Source organism: Podarcis cretensis, assembly GCF_951804945.1.
Source record: "Podarcis cretensis genome assembly, chromosome: 1".
Lineage (NCBI taxonomy): Eukaryota > Metazoa > Chordata > Lepidosauria > Squamata > Lacertidae > Podarcis > Podarcis cretensis.
In genome coordinates, this window is record NC_137170.1 from 51,959,756 (window position 1) to 51,974,940 (window position 15,185).

The 15,185-nt window shown below is 40.7% G+C and overlaps 1 protein-coding gene across 2 annotated transcripts in view; it reads left to right on the forward strand.

Moving 5' to 3' along the window:
* ARHGAP1 (Rho GTPase activating protein 1) overlaps positions 1-15,185 on the forward strand; it is a 32,609-nt gene that overhangs the window by 2,174 nt on the left and 15,250 nt on the right. Inside the window, exons 2-4 of one of the 2 annotated variants that reach the window (XM_079951954.1) lie at positions 5,404-5,560; positions 6,335-6,427; positions 13,723-13,752. In XM_079951954.1, coding sequence (XP_079808080.1) covers positions 5,428-5,560; positions 6,335-6,427; positions 13,723-13,752 — 256 coding nt within the window. In that variant the 5' untranslated portion in view covers positions 5,404-5,427. The remainder of the gene's footprint in view (positions 1-5,403; positions 5,561-6,334; positions 6,428-13,722; positions 13,753-15,185) is intronic. The other variant, XM_079951955.1, reaches the window with a different exon arrangement.

Consider the following 15,185-nt stretch of genomic DNA (forward strand, 5'->3'; position numbering starts at 1 on the left):
GAGTGGGAAGTGTGGGGTGTGGTAGGGGCTCAGTAAAACCAGAGAGGTGTGATAGCACTTGTTTAAGGAGAAATCATTATTTATTGTGTGTTGGTTCATGCATGTCCATAAACAGAGCATTGAACTAGGATGAAGCCACTTATAGGATTATTATGTCTGACTTGTGAAGAGCATTCTGAAGACGGAAATATGACAGGAATGCCCACTTTCATGACAATTTTTTGCTTTGAGATAATGAGTGAAAGAAATTAGAGGGATTATATAGCCTGCTTGGAAGTCTTTGATGTTCAGCTGTTCCTGCTAAACAAAAGCAGTCAAATTTAAATTTAAATTCAAAATTAAATTTATTCTATGCATCTATGTTTTCATGTCCTTTGAGCTTGCAGTAAAAATCCTAAAGCAAATAGACAGAATTATCCAGGAAGCAGGGTAGGCATGTGCGTTAAACATGTGGCACTATTCTCCCCCACCCCCCACCCCATGATTGAATTTGTGTAACATTTCCAGAGTCTCAGTGTAAGCTCAGCAGCTGGAAATGGTTGGCTGAGGCAGGGACTGAGTAGTCAGGTTTATGATCTGACAGGAAAGGTGTGGTGTCTTTTTAGTTCTGTCACCTAATTCAGTTCTGGGTGTTCAGCAGATTGCATTGTTCAGTGAGTGTATCCTGTTTGATTTAAGCTGGTGGCTTCTGAGGGGAGGGGGGATCTGAGGGAGGGACTACTTTGGCTTAACACTTCTGCTCCCTCCCCTTGAGGTTGACAACAGTGTTGGCTAGGTAAACATAATGGCTGCCTTTCTTTACCATACTGAAATATGGATAAAATTAAGTGGATTTCACAATCAATGCAGCACTGGAGGCCCAAACAGCTGTAGTGGACACTTCTATATTGAGTCAGCAGGGTTGTTGATAATATGAAAGAAATAGGGTGTGATGTTCCCATGACCTAAAAGCAGGAATCTTAACTCACCAGCTGTTAAAACTATGATTAGTTGAAAACCTCTCTTGCAGTTAATGTCTTCAGAGAGATCCCTTTTCCGGTTATCATTTAAGGACATTTGGTTTATGGAAGTATGGAACAAGTTGTTATAACACTGCATCTATGCAATAGTTTCCCTGTGGAGATTTGCTGTACAGCAACACATAAATGAGGGTCAGAGTAGGTTTAAATGGTGGTGTGACTGATGCTTTCAGAATGTTGCGAGGAGTGAAGCAAGGTTGCATTATGGCTCCCACTCATTTTAGCATTTATATGAATTATTTGGGGCCATATTGAGCCAATGCAAACACCCCTCTCCAGTAATTAGGAACAATCTCAATCTTGATGTATGCAGATGATTTAGTGCTCCTCTCTCATTCCTGATTGGGTCTCAAAAAGCTCCTGGAGGTGTTCAGCAAAAACAATAAATTGGGAAGCCTATCCATAAAATACTCTAAGACCAAGATTATGCTTTTTGGCAAACACAGTCCTAGGCAGTGCTATTTACAAAAAGAGGTGCCAGAACTCACTATGAACACCTCCCTTGTTCTTATAATGACAATGATGCCCACCTGAAAGGTGTGAGACCAAGTTCTGCTGAATTCTGACTTTAAAAAGTGCCCTGGTTCTAGGTATAAATGGTGCTTAGATCAGAAAACTACAGAACACACTTGCTCATTTAGATACCATACCTGGGTCTACTCTTTAGTGAAACCCTCTTTTGGAAGTGCCATATGGAGGCAGTGAAAGCCAAAGCACAAAAAACCAAAGCGGCATTGATGAAGTTCTGTTACAATAAGGGAGGGAAGCTGATTGAACCTGCCGTAAAAATATTTGGTAACAAACCACTTATTCAAATCCTCTTTGTAGCATTGAAATATGTGGCTTTGATTCAGCTCCATTAAAGTTTTGGAAATTGCGCAGAATGTCCCCCCCCCCCCCAAAGCTATACTCTCTACAAACAGGAATACAGTATCAGCAGCTCGTCCTCATAAAGAACCAGTTAAGGCAAGAATGGATAGTTAAAGTATATTTTTAAAAATACTACTATGCCTATTGAGAGTTTTCCTGTACTGTGCTGTATGGAATTGGGTGAAAACCAACTCTGGAAAGCAGCTTGTCAAGATGTTTTAGATCATTATTGTTTTCTAGAACTGAGCTCTGCTTTGACCTTGAATAACTGTCAACTAAGGGATTGGCTCTGCTGGATAGAATCCAGAAAGGACCTGCGGCTAATTAGAAATACCACATTCTCTCCCCCCACTCCCCGGTATCCACGCTTGATAACTATTTCAGTGAAGCATAGATTAGAAAAAGCCTACTGCTAAATAATACAACAAATGAATGGCCATGGTACATGAAGCTTAGGGTGCTTCAAATGTAACACCAACCATAATTTGGTGTTATGAGAACATAGTATCATTTTCAGGCAAATGGAAATGATGGTTTTCCAGTTTGGATGAAAAAGCAAGCCAGCTAAGTTTCAGTCCTGATTTTCAGTAATCAGTTACTGATTTTCAGGAATCAGTAATGTACAAGGGAGGAGAATGTGCAAGTCAAAGACTCCTCAGGCATTCTTACATTCCTGAATGTAAACCCATGGTTGAATAGCCCATTAAAGTTGTTCAGATCTCAGTGATGTTTGTCACATGGGGCGAAAATGAAGTAGAAACACAAAGTCTATATGGCTAGGCTGTGGAATTTTCAACACAATATTCAGCAGTCAGATTCAACCATAATCTAAAGTCCTTTAACATCTCATGCCTCAGGAATGGTGAGCCTGTGACCTTTCAGACGTTGTTGGACTCTAACCTTCATCTTATCCAGCCAGCATTGTCAATGATCAGGGATGATAGGAACTGTAATCCTACATCAGAAGGATCACAGGTTCACCATTCCTAGAGCATGGGATGTTAAAGGAGTTTAGATTATGGTTGAGTCTGAACGCTGAATATTGTGCGTTGGTGGAGTCTTGCGCAACTCTTATTTTGCTGACTTTTGTTTAAAAGCATTTAGATCTGGATCAGATTTTTAAATGAATAGGCGTATTTAGCTACAACACTACCTGACACTAGGGAAAATGAGATTTCAAAAAATATTTTCACTGTGTCTGCCTCCAAATGGAGAACAGACCTAAGATCCAGAGTAAGAGGAATTATTTCATAATATGATAGGAATAATTAAGATATGCTTAACTCTCTGCTAGATGTAGGATCAGTCTCCACTGAACACTCAAGTTTTTTAGGTGGTATGAATTTTGTCTATAGTGTTTGGTCTGTGGTGGTCATTTCAGTAAGCTTCTCAGTCATGTGATACCAACCTTTTTTTGGACCTGTGGTACACATAAATTGGATAAACTGTTGAGAGTGCCACACACCTCATCCAAATGCACACCACATGTTCTGTTAGCTACAGTCGGAGTCCTTTTTTAAAGCTTAACTTAGCAGGGTAAGGTGCTCCAGGGAAGGCTTCTGTAGGTGTATGTGCACACCCGGGAACCACATTGGTGATCCCAGTTCTAAGTCATCAAGTGAGGAAAATGTATATGTAAATTCGTCCATAAAGCTGTATAAACAAATACCACATGAGTTTTGTCCACCAGAATCCCAAATACCCAGAACTCCAAATTCTTTCCCATCCACTAGTTTGGCAATGTCTACATTCAACAACCAGTTTTCCATGTTTAGCAAGAGTCTTCTTTCTGTACATGGGATGTAAAAATAATAAATTCTCCTGCTAAAAAGAATATCAGTAGCATATTTGCCTCATAGAGCTCATAACTTATTCTTAAGTGCTTTGCTAGTGCAGATCTGGCAAAACTGTAGCCCCCCAATACTGCAGTGATCCAGTTGTGCACCACGAGTTGGGAATATTCAGAATCCCTTGGTAGAAGAAAGCTTGGGGCTGTCTGCATCCTGCTGCCAGGGTAGTTTTTTTTGGACAATTTCAGTTAACTGTGAGAGTAAGTTGCTAGAATTAGAGTTGTTTCAAAACGAATGAGTCACGGCAAATGCTGGTTAGAGTTTCCATAGAAACTGGGTATATTGCTAAGGGCAGATGGTTGACTGCAATTTAAGCATGGTTACAGCATTAGCTAATAGCTCAGAGGAGCAAAGTGTCTTGCTCTTTACCCCCACTGAGGTCAAGCATCTCCTCCAGCCTGGAGAGACTAGCAAAGAATAGCTGAGGCTGACTTTGCTGATCTGCTGTGCCCTGAATACTTCCTGATCTGCCTTGAAGATCATCTGCCCATATATGTCGTGTTTTGTCTGGTTACAGGAATGCGATTTGACTTGCTGCGCAATATGCTTACAGCCATCTGGAAAATAAGGACAATGAAATAATTGTGTAAGCATTGAAGGAGAAGGGAAGAGGTCTTGTGCAAATCGCAGCTCCCTTCAACACTCAGAATTTGGACAAACACTGGTGAATTTTTTGGGAAATGTCCAGAGATTCCCTTAACAAAGCATGAGTGACATTCATTTGACCTTCTCTGACCATATATTTATTTAAATGCTAATATTGATCTCTGATATTAGCTGTAGCATTAGCTTTGGTCACAGTAACTTAACTTCTCTTTGAGGGCTGATGTTTTAGACCGGTTGTTTTCGGAGGCACTTTCTGTTTCTTCTTGTTTCATGATAGAATTGTGTTCATGTCCTACCTCTTGAGAACAATGATTAACCTTTCTAGTGATCTCATATATGTGGTTATTTATTGACCAGTGGTGTGCCTCCTTTGGTGGTGACTCTAATCAGGAGTCCATTAATGTTTTAGTGAACATCCAAAATTCCAAAACTGTTGTCTTTCTCAAGCTAAGAATGACATTTCTTCATGGAGAAGGTCCAAAAGTACTAGGAACTGAATTCTTCTCAAACTCCAGAACTCTTTGGCTGCTTTTTCAACATGCGCCACTCAAGGACAACCTGTCTATTGTTGAATCTGCCCCCTCACAGTTCTGCTTGTAGCACTGTGAAGAATCCTCATGTGTGTCTCTGTTGTTGGTTTGATAGGCCAGTGGGGGAAGGAGTATTTGGGCACCCTTCCAGTGCAACACCTTGCTGTGCAAGCTGTTTGGCTATTTGCCAACTCTGCCAATGGAGTGCAGGAAATGGGAGCCTTTAGAATCAATGCGTCAGGCAGGGGGTTGGTGTAATCTGTTGCATTTCCCTGCCGTTTGGGCTTGTATGCTACCAACAGAAAGCAACTAGGCTGTATTTGCACAGGAGGGGGAAATGGATGGAGTACAGCCAGTGGTATTCCCCTAGCCAGCCCCCTCTCACCTTTGATATGAGGAAAGGTTCTTCTGGACAAGACATCTGTGGCAATATATAAAGGAGCAGCTTTGGGAGATGATATTGAAGATTGCTATGTATTTGCTTGCTTGATCTGTGAATCCCTGTGCTCTTCCTTCTGGGGTTTTTAGGAGAGCAGTTAAAGCTTGGAAAACATGGAGCAATACCCAGATCTACAGGAAGACCTGAGTTTGGAGGATACCAATGAATCCCTTAATCAGCTCAAATTGGCCTCTCTAGATGATAAGAACTGGCCACCAGATGAAGTGCCTGTTTTTCCTAAGTCAGGTGAGTACTTTTACTAGCAATGAAGTGACTAGAAAGGAATCTATATGCTGCAGCACTAATATTAAAATATACCTTTAATAGCTTTTTATTTATTAGATTTATTTATATCCAGACTTTCAGGATAGGCAGCATCCAAATGATATCAAAATAATTAATAACATAATAAATAAGCGGAAAAATAACAAGATTCAGGGTTCAGCAGGTTCTTTTTGTGTTATATTCTTGCATGATAGTTGTATACAGTATAACCCTGTGGGGGCAAGGGTAGTCTAGTGGAGCGCACTCTGAGGTCTTTGCCTGTCTGTGTCTCTTTCCTCTTTAAGATGCTGCAGAAGTACTAGTTAGCCCCTGTATCTAAACTGGGATGTAGATCTTATCTAAATGGGGTGGTAAGAGCATGGAATGCTACAGACCTTATATGCCAGAGAAGTATCTGTTTCTCTGTGCAGTGTAAATAGTTTATTCTAGTGGATGAATGTGGAATTCTGTAGTGGAGAATTTTAGATCATTGATTACTTTCCACTTATAGTGTGTTTATACATTTGAGGCAAATATTGACAAATAAGCTAGCACAATTGGTCTGAATGCATGCAGTGTTTTGTATTGAACATAAAATGAACAATTGCACAAAACTAATGCTATTCATCACAGTTCCTTCTGGTTCCGTGATATACCTGATCCCTTCTCTGTGTTTTTGTATCTTCGTATAGCTGTGCTGGTTTTTATGTTCTCTGCATTTTCCTCTCACCCCATCCCCTTTATTTTAAAATGTAGATGACTTCAAGGGCTCCCCTGACCCTGTCACTCACTTACGATGGGATGACCCATACTACGACATTGCTAGACACCAGATTGTGGAAGTGGCAGGTAATGGGTTCTTTTCATTTCTTTGTCTTCTACTTCAGAAAGCATTTTGATACAGCATAATGACTTGGGATATAGGGTCTATTTTATTGTTTTGCTGTTTTGTTTTATTTATGTTCATGTTTTTATCCTGTATTTTATTCTGTGAACTGCCCTGAGATCTTATGATGAAGGGCAGTATATAAATCTAATAAAAAAGTAAATAAAATAAAATAAAATAAAATAAACCAGCCCAGCAGTGGCCCAACAATAGGTTGGATCCCAAGTTGTCTTTTAGTGAATGATAGGATTCCTTCTGTTTGTAGAAGGAGCCAAGATCCAGCAGAGGCTCCTGCTGGAGGAAGCAAGCAGGGAGGAAGCTGTTTTTGCCTGTTCCCCTTGCAGGTCACGGCACAACTGTCCATGCTGTCCTGGAAGATTCTTTGACTCGTAGGTGCAGTTCTGCCCATGGGTAGTCTGGATCCAGCCAAATAGCTTGATTCACATAGTGGTCATCGTCGTTGTGAAAATATCAATTGTACAGAGGAAGAGAACTTTGAGAACCATGGGCCCATTAGAGTTATTTGATAGTCACTTGAAGCAGCAGTCTGACCCCAGACTTGCAAACTACGTTATGAACTCCTCAGTCAGATGTTCCATTGGCTGATAGTACCATGAGTTACTGAGGTTTGGTTGGCTGGGGTCTGGAGAAGGGCCTTTTCTATTGTAGCATCTGCTCAATGGGATGCATTCCAGGGTGGATGAGTTCCAAAAGTGGGATGTTTCCACCAACTGTTGAAGACCTGTCTCTTTCTCCTGGCATTTCCTGACAATGTCACCAGTTTCTGTTGTTCCAGTTACTGTGGTTATTGCAATAATGTTTTTACTTGATTTTAATTGTTTGTTTTACTTGATTTTGATGGATTTTGTGTATTGTGAACTGCATCAGTATTTTTGCTAATGAAAAGTATCACATAAGCTTTGAGAATACATTCTGATACATAGTGACTATAGCATACTGGACTTAGAAGAGTTCAAATCCATGGTCTGCCATGAAGTCTACTAGATGACCTTGGGTCATTCATTGGCTTGTATCCGACTGAGTCATACTCAGAATAATTTAATTCCATTGATTGCAATGTGTCCACTGTCAGTATGACAAAATCAGATAGAACCCTTTATCCCTCATCCTGACCTACCACATAGAGTTGTTATGAGAATAAATAGGAAGGGAGGACCACGAACACGTACTGTACTTCACCTTGAGTTCTTTGGAGAGAAGAAGGTGGGAGAAAAATAGTATGTGCAAACCTGAAAACTCATTCTTCCGAAGAAAAACTGTTTTAACTTGTTTGCAGGCTAGAAGAGACTCTGCATGTGTGCCTCTAATTTTCCTGAGCCATGGCAAATCCCTCAACTGTCTGAACAAATCAGTCAACTTTAGGTGACTGCCAAGTCACACTTGAGTCCAGAGCATCAGTGGGCAACCTGTGAACTTCCCTATGTTGCTGGACTCCAGCCCCAACCAGAATTGCCAATGGTAATGGAATATGAGAAATGTAGTCCAGTATCACCTGGAATGCCACAGGTTCCCCACTTCTCCTGCAGAGCATCCTGGAGTGTGGAATTGTGCCACAGCTGCAAGGAAAGAGTTAAATCTTAATTATTATTTTTAAAAACTTATTGATAAATGCAATACGTACAAACACAAAACAGAACACTAAACAAGCTTATTATACATAGATACACACACCTCTCAAATTAGATTACAAAAAAGAAAACAAACAAACAAAACATACAAACATAAATCTTGACTTCCCTCCACCTATGTGTGGCTTCCTTTATTTCTTTTCTTCTTTTCGCTGTGTTATCACTATTAGTTTTGACTATCTCATCTTATACCCATTTCTTCTTAATTTTTTACTCTATAAGATTCATTCATTGCATATTGATATATTAATACCAGAACAATGTTTTTGATGTATTCCTTCACGCAAGTCCACTCCTCTATCAGTTTTTGGTCTGATTGGCCTCTTACCACTGCTGTAAGTCTTGCTGAATCTATATATTCACAAAATCTTATTTGCCATTCTCTTATTGAGGGAGTTTTTTCTCCCTTCCAATTTTTTGCTATAATCATTCTGGCCGCAGCGGTTGCATATAAGAAAACTTTTTTCCTAGTGGCAGGAATGTCAGTCGATATAATTCCCAAGAGGAACGCCTCTGGGGTTTTTTACATGATATTTTAAGCATTTTTTAAAGTTCCTCTTGAATGTCACTCCAATTTTTTTAATATACACACACTCCCACCACATATGATACATGGTTCCTATCTCTGTTTTATATCTCCAGCACAAATTAGATTTTGATTTATAAATTTTCGCCAATTTGACCGCGGTTAAATACCATTGATATATCATTTTCATTATATTTTCTCTGATTGTGACACAGGCTGTGAATTTGATATCATATTTCCATAATTTCTCCCATTGATCTAAACAAATCATGCGGCCTATATCTGTGGCCCACTTAATCATAACTTCCTTCACCTCTTCATCTTTTAATTCCCATTCTAATAATAGATTATACATTTTAGATAATATCTTTTTAGGATTTTTTAATAACTCTCTTTGTAGTTTTGATTCTTCTTTGCCAAATCCGATAATCTTATCCTGCCTGAATAGGTGATCAATTTGATAATATTGTAGTCATGTATTACAATATTAGGGGACGCAGGTGGCGCTGTGGGTTAAAGCCTCAGCGCCTAGGACTTGCCGATCGAAAGGTCGGCGGTTTGAATCCCTGCGGCGGGGTGCGCTCCCGCTGCTCGGTCCCAGCGCCTGCCAACCTAGCAGTTCGAAAGCACCTTCGGGTGCAAGTAGATAAATAGGGACCGCTTACCAGCGGGAAGGTAAACGGCGTTTCCGTGTGCGGCTCTGGCTCGCCAGAGCAGCGATGTCACGCTGGCCACGTGACCCGGAAGTGTCTCCGGACAGCGCTGGCCCCTGGCCTCTTAAGTGAGATGGGCGCACAACCCCAGAGTCTGTCAAGACTGGCCCGTACGGGCAGGGGTACCTTTACCTTTACCTATTACAATATTGGCCAAGTTCTTCATAAGATCTTAACCTTAATTGGCCTTGATCTTCTTTTACTAATTGCTGATATGTGACCCATTTGCCTTCCGTATTTTTCTTTTTTCTTTTTTTCCTTACGTTTGACTGACATTCCTGGGTTGTCCTATATTGCTGCTTCACTTAACATTGTTTGCCGTTCAGTTACTGATTTTAGCAAACTTGGTTTCCTGCAAAGAGGAATTATGCTGTGTAAATGATTGCTGGCAGTGCTGTTCAGAAACTGGAGGCAGGAATAAATGCTGGGAGTTTATTCATCACCAGCTTTTGCTTTTGACCATTATGCAACAGTACATCCTCTTGGCTATACAGACCATTATTCCTTATGCACATTGATAGCTACTGCCAACCATTGCAATTATAGAAGTGAAGACTGGTTAATTTATAGCAAGCAATTGATCGTTAAAAAAGGGAAGAAATTGAAATGGCAAATGATCTGGAAGAAGTAGAAGCTGTGCTTAGCTTTTACTTACGCTTTTACTTACATTTTACTAACATCTGCCTGGAGTTCATCTCCTCCCTTCTTGGTAGCAATGTTTGTTTTGGGCTCTAAAATTACTGAATTCTCTGGAGTTTCTCTGCTCCAGACATTCTGGCTGCTCAGGATAGTTCAAGGAATTGTTATTTCCTCTGAGACAAAACACATCTTAACAGTTTTTGAATTTAGTTTTGATTTTCAGTGTGTGACCTGAGAAGTCCTCAGGATGGGATAGTTCTCCCCTCCCATTGCAGATACATTGGGGATATCTTTCTATTCCCTGGGATGGTGAATTGACATTAAACAATTAATCAAACAAAGATCCCCAGTGTTAAGTTACTAGATGAGTTCAAACAAGGTATTTTCTGATACGCATTGTATTCAAATGTATAATAATAACTCTATTGCTGACATCCCAGGATTTCAGCCAATTGAATGAGCTTCATTAACATCATGCCCAGCTCTGGCAGTATTGCACATTCATATACTTTGATAAATAAAGAATTCCCTAACAACTGACATATCCTTTTCCACTATTGATAACATTAGTTATTTCTTTGTTCATATGTATGTATTTTGAAGTGCTTTCCCCTGTAGGACTATGTATTACTGAAGAGTCATTTCATTTAATATTTTTTTAACTGGCAACCACATGCCTTAGATTCCTCTAACATCTATCACCCAGAGCGCTAGTACTGTGTTGGCTTCTGACATATTGAATGATGGAAAAAATCTCTTCACTGTGGGCTCCCTTAGCTCTCAACATGGTTCTGTGAATTTTCAGTGCCAATTAGGCTTGTGGGTGGAGTTGCAGTGTGAGTGAAGAGCAAGCTGGAATTTAACTAATAGCTATATATCTTTAAAATGTGGATTGCATAGATGCATTTCTAGCACCACTAGTATACTCAATATTTAGAGAATCATCTCAGAAAGTAAAAGCTTTGAATACACATAAATGTGTAGGCTCTTTATTACTATACTTACAATAGAAGCACATTGGCAAGGGTTGTGTGGGATTGTATACACTGCCAATAGCCTCCATTTACTGAAATTCCCTGTTCAGAGTTCTTGTCCTAATTAGGAAAGGTTAATTTGTCCACCTTTTGCCAATTTTTTTTTAAAAAAGCACAACTAAACTAAACAAAATGACTGCAAAGAAATAGTTTGACTATGTAGCAGGAACCCCCCACCCCAATCATTCAGTTTGTACAAACTTCACACACGCTCACACTCACACACTACATACGCCTTGCTTCTGTTATAAATTCATAGAAAATCAACCATACATTGGATTTGCACTGTTCCACTTTTATTTTACTCCATGAAGGAAGGACTACAAAATGGGGAAGGTTTGATACAGGGCAGCCATAATCCCTTCAGCATCCCAGCACATACACAGGAGCCCTGCCCAGTTGCTATGCCAACCCTGATGGTCCCAGACAGAAGACAATCAAGATCACAAAGAACTTGCATATGGGAGTGGATTCAGCATGGACTGAAACAAAGGACACTGATCAGATCTTCCCTCAGGGGGCAGGAAACTGCAAACTCCCCTTTGTCTCCTGGAAGTGACTCATGGGGAGGGGGAGAAGGGAACCAACCAGGTGACAAGACACTCAGGTTACCACCAACTCCTCCCTCAACCCCTCCTTTCTGTAATGTATGCATGATGTTACCACCACAACTCCTCCCTCAACCCCTCCTTTCTGTAATGTATGCATGATGTTTCTGGGGGTGGGCTAGACCTAGAGGAGGGGAATTTCAAAAGTTTTTATAAGACCTTGCACACTATTTTTCTGTGTCTTTTCTCTCACCTGCAAGTGAGGGGAGTACCCTGTTGCAACAGTTCAATAAAGGCCAAGCCTACAGGCTGCTGATTTGCTCCAATTTACTCTGGTTGGTGTCTTTACTTTTTGTCCAAGGGAGCCCTCGGATTTTTCCGGTAACAACTAGATGCTGTATCTGTTGGCAGCTATCAATGTCTTGAAGGCATTTCAAGGCTAATTTTGTTTCTTCTATCTCCAGGTGACAACCTGAACCACTGCTGCTACTGATTGATAGCTTGCACAATGGAAGCAGGAGGCTCTTTTTAATCCTCTAACCTGTGCCCTTTCAGATGTTGTTTGACTCCCACCACAGCCAACAATGCCTGTGGTCACAAATGATGGGAGTTGTAGCTGTAGCTAAATATTAGGCTAGTCTAGGTAGATATGCAACTTCCTTGTTGAACTAGGGATGGTTGTCTGAGGCAGAGACGCAACCTGAACTTTGGGGAAATGTGGTCATTTCTGATACCAGGCAGTGTTGTAACTTTGGTTTCAAAAACAATGGAAATGCCATGTCCTTATCCCAAGTGATCATCCAGATTACATGCCATAGGCTATTCTGAATTTAACCTTTGGGACGCCTATCTTTTATTACTGTGGGCTTGGGGCCCTTGAGATGCCTTGACAATTCTGGGGTTCTCTGGAGTCTAGAAGTATGAAAGTTGCTGGAATAACTTGTGATGGGAGCATTGATTAGTAAATCTTTTGGTTTCCTTTCTTTGTTTGATTCTGCTTTAGGCTGAATTATTGGAAATGATTGTTAATACTTTTGAATTCAATTATTTCAGTGTCTGATGAGCAATTAACATGCTGTACTCCAGTGATTGATTTGGGGAAAGCCTCTTAAGGCTTTCTTTCTGTGTTCTTGCAGCAGCATTTTTAAAACTGGGAGACTGCCATTGAGCATGTGTCTATGTGTTTTAGTGGGACTTTGGGACACTCTAGGTAAAGGATAGGGAACCTTTGGCTCTCTAAATGTTGTTGGTCTACATCACCCATCAGTCCTGGCCAGCATGGCCAATGGTCAGGGATGATTGGAGTTGTAGTCCCAACAACATCTGAAGGACCCAGGTTCAGCATCGTTGCTCTAGGATCTGGCCTAGGGCTGTCCTTTGGCGATGTACATCCTTTTGCCTCAAATGGAGCATGCTTACTTTCCTGTAATCTACAGGAACTTCTCTTCCTGCTTCTGCCTCTGTATGTTTGCTGGCTTTTCAGAGGTATTGACCAAGTAATGAGGGATTTGATTTCCTGAATTATTGTTTTGTTTTGTTTTTTAGCTCTGCCAAGCAAGAAGCAGTCCTTGATCCCAGAAGTGTTAGGAACTGAAGTTATTTCTTAAACTCCCCTGTGACTGGCTACTCTTGGGTCTCAAAACTTGTGTGAAAGAGGAGTGGGACAGGTGGTGGATCTGAGTTCTTAAATCCTAGAGCATTCTATTTTCTATTTTCTATATATCAGGACCAATATTAAGGACCTTGAAATGGACATAGGAACATTCAGTTTTGTAACTGAAAATGGGTTCACTGACTTTTCAGTATTAGCAATATCCTGTTGTTTAAGTGTCTGGTAGTATGAAAAAGCTACTGTTTACCTTTTCATGCATACCTTGTATAGGAAACCTGACATATAAAAAAGCAATAGTTCATCCAGATTGCAACAGAGTCTAGAAAGGGAGGAGGAGGGGAAATCAACTTCTAGATTTATCTAGTTAACAACTAGGTAAACATGTTTTTGAGCTCATTGTAGTTGTGAGTGTATACAACTCTGTGTGTGTGTGTTGAAACTTTTCTGTCCAGCCCTGTCAGCTCAGTCCTTAAGCTTATTCTGGTTAAAGGACTTTGGTTATTATGGTATAATGTAACTTTGTTTCTGTTCCTCCAGGGCAGGGTGCACTTCATGGGGTCCAGCCAGGTAGGTGGAATACCTGGGGTCATTGGCATTTAAAGAATGTGGCATTCTTTAGCATGACTGTGGCCTGTGGCTGGGTTATCTCAGGGGAGCCCAAATTCTGCAAAGCTGAGGGTGGCATCCCAGAACCTCAAAGTTGCACTTGATGTGCATTATGTCAAGTAGATTGCAGTCATGCTTCTCTAAGCTGGTGGTATAGCCATCTTGGTAGCTTTCCAAACTGGATATGTGGCTTGGAAATTCCCTGGCAGAGCTCTGTGTGGACTTCAGCTTGCGGTCTTCACTTTGGGTGCCACAGTTCTCATTTGACGCTTCAGCCTGCCTTCTTTTTTTCTTGAATGGTGATGGGTATACTATCCATCAGGACATATCTCCCAGGCAGTCATTACTGCTAACTTTCCCAATTGGAAATCTTTTGCGGGTGATTTCTTCTGCAGCTAAGTTTGCAGGATATTGCATGACAGTGATGTGTGATTTATCTTATTAGGAATCTATGCAGGATGGAATGGTTTTTGCTTTATTCCCACTATGGCATCATTCAGACACAAATCTTTGGCAGAACTTGGCCTTCTTTATCCCCTGTGACCCAGCAGTAGGCTGAACCTATTGTTTGCGGAACAACCTATTCAAGTACATTTGCCTGCCATTCTCTGTTTATTCCATAGTAGTCCTTCTATTCTTCAGCATCTCTTCTTGCAAGTGGTCACTGGCCTGCTGTATCTGCAGATCATGTCTCTGATTCTATGCTAATCATTTCTCCACCAATTTAGATGCAAGTAGATGGTTACTTTGAAACACTGACAAGTGTCAGTTCTCCACTGTACTATTTTTCTAGAAGAAGAGGTGCCAGAACTCATCATGAACACCTCCCTTGTTCTCTTATGATGGCAAACTGAGAGGTGCTGGAACTGAGTTGTGGCTGAAAAATGCCCCTGTTCTCCATCTCTAAATGTAGCCATTGACTTTTGGCTTCCTTAGGCATCTCTGCATATATCTAGAAGCTCGATGAAGATCATTTTGATCACAGAAGGTGGTGTAGGGGAAGCACCTTGAACTGCCAAGAACCCTGAATTTTTCAGCCTTGTTTATGATGACAAGACTGTTTTTGTACCTTCAGAAATATAAATGCCCTAGACAAAGAGGTGCTGGCTCCTAACTATACCATCATTGCTTTCATTTCTTTGCCTGCGTTATGTCTCAAGCCATTTCTCCAATCACTTTAAGGGTCATGTCATCAACTTGATAGTGCAGGAAAAGGAGCAGCTGTAGACTTCCTGTTTAATCAAGATATATGACAACTCACTGTGTTACTTGCAACATGCAGTTCTCCACATTCTGCATTCTGAGAACTTTTCTGAGGCTTTTTAAACAATCTGTTGTTTCCTTATTCACTTAGGTTAATTTAGATGCATTCCCCCCCCCCCCATGGAAAGAAT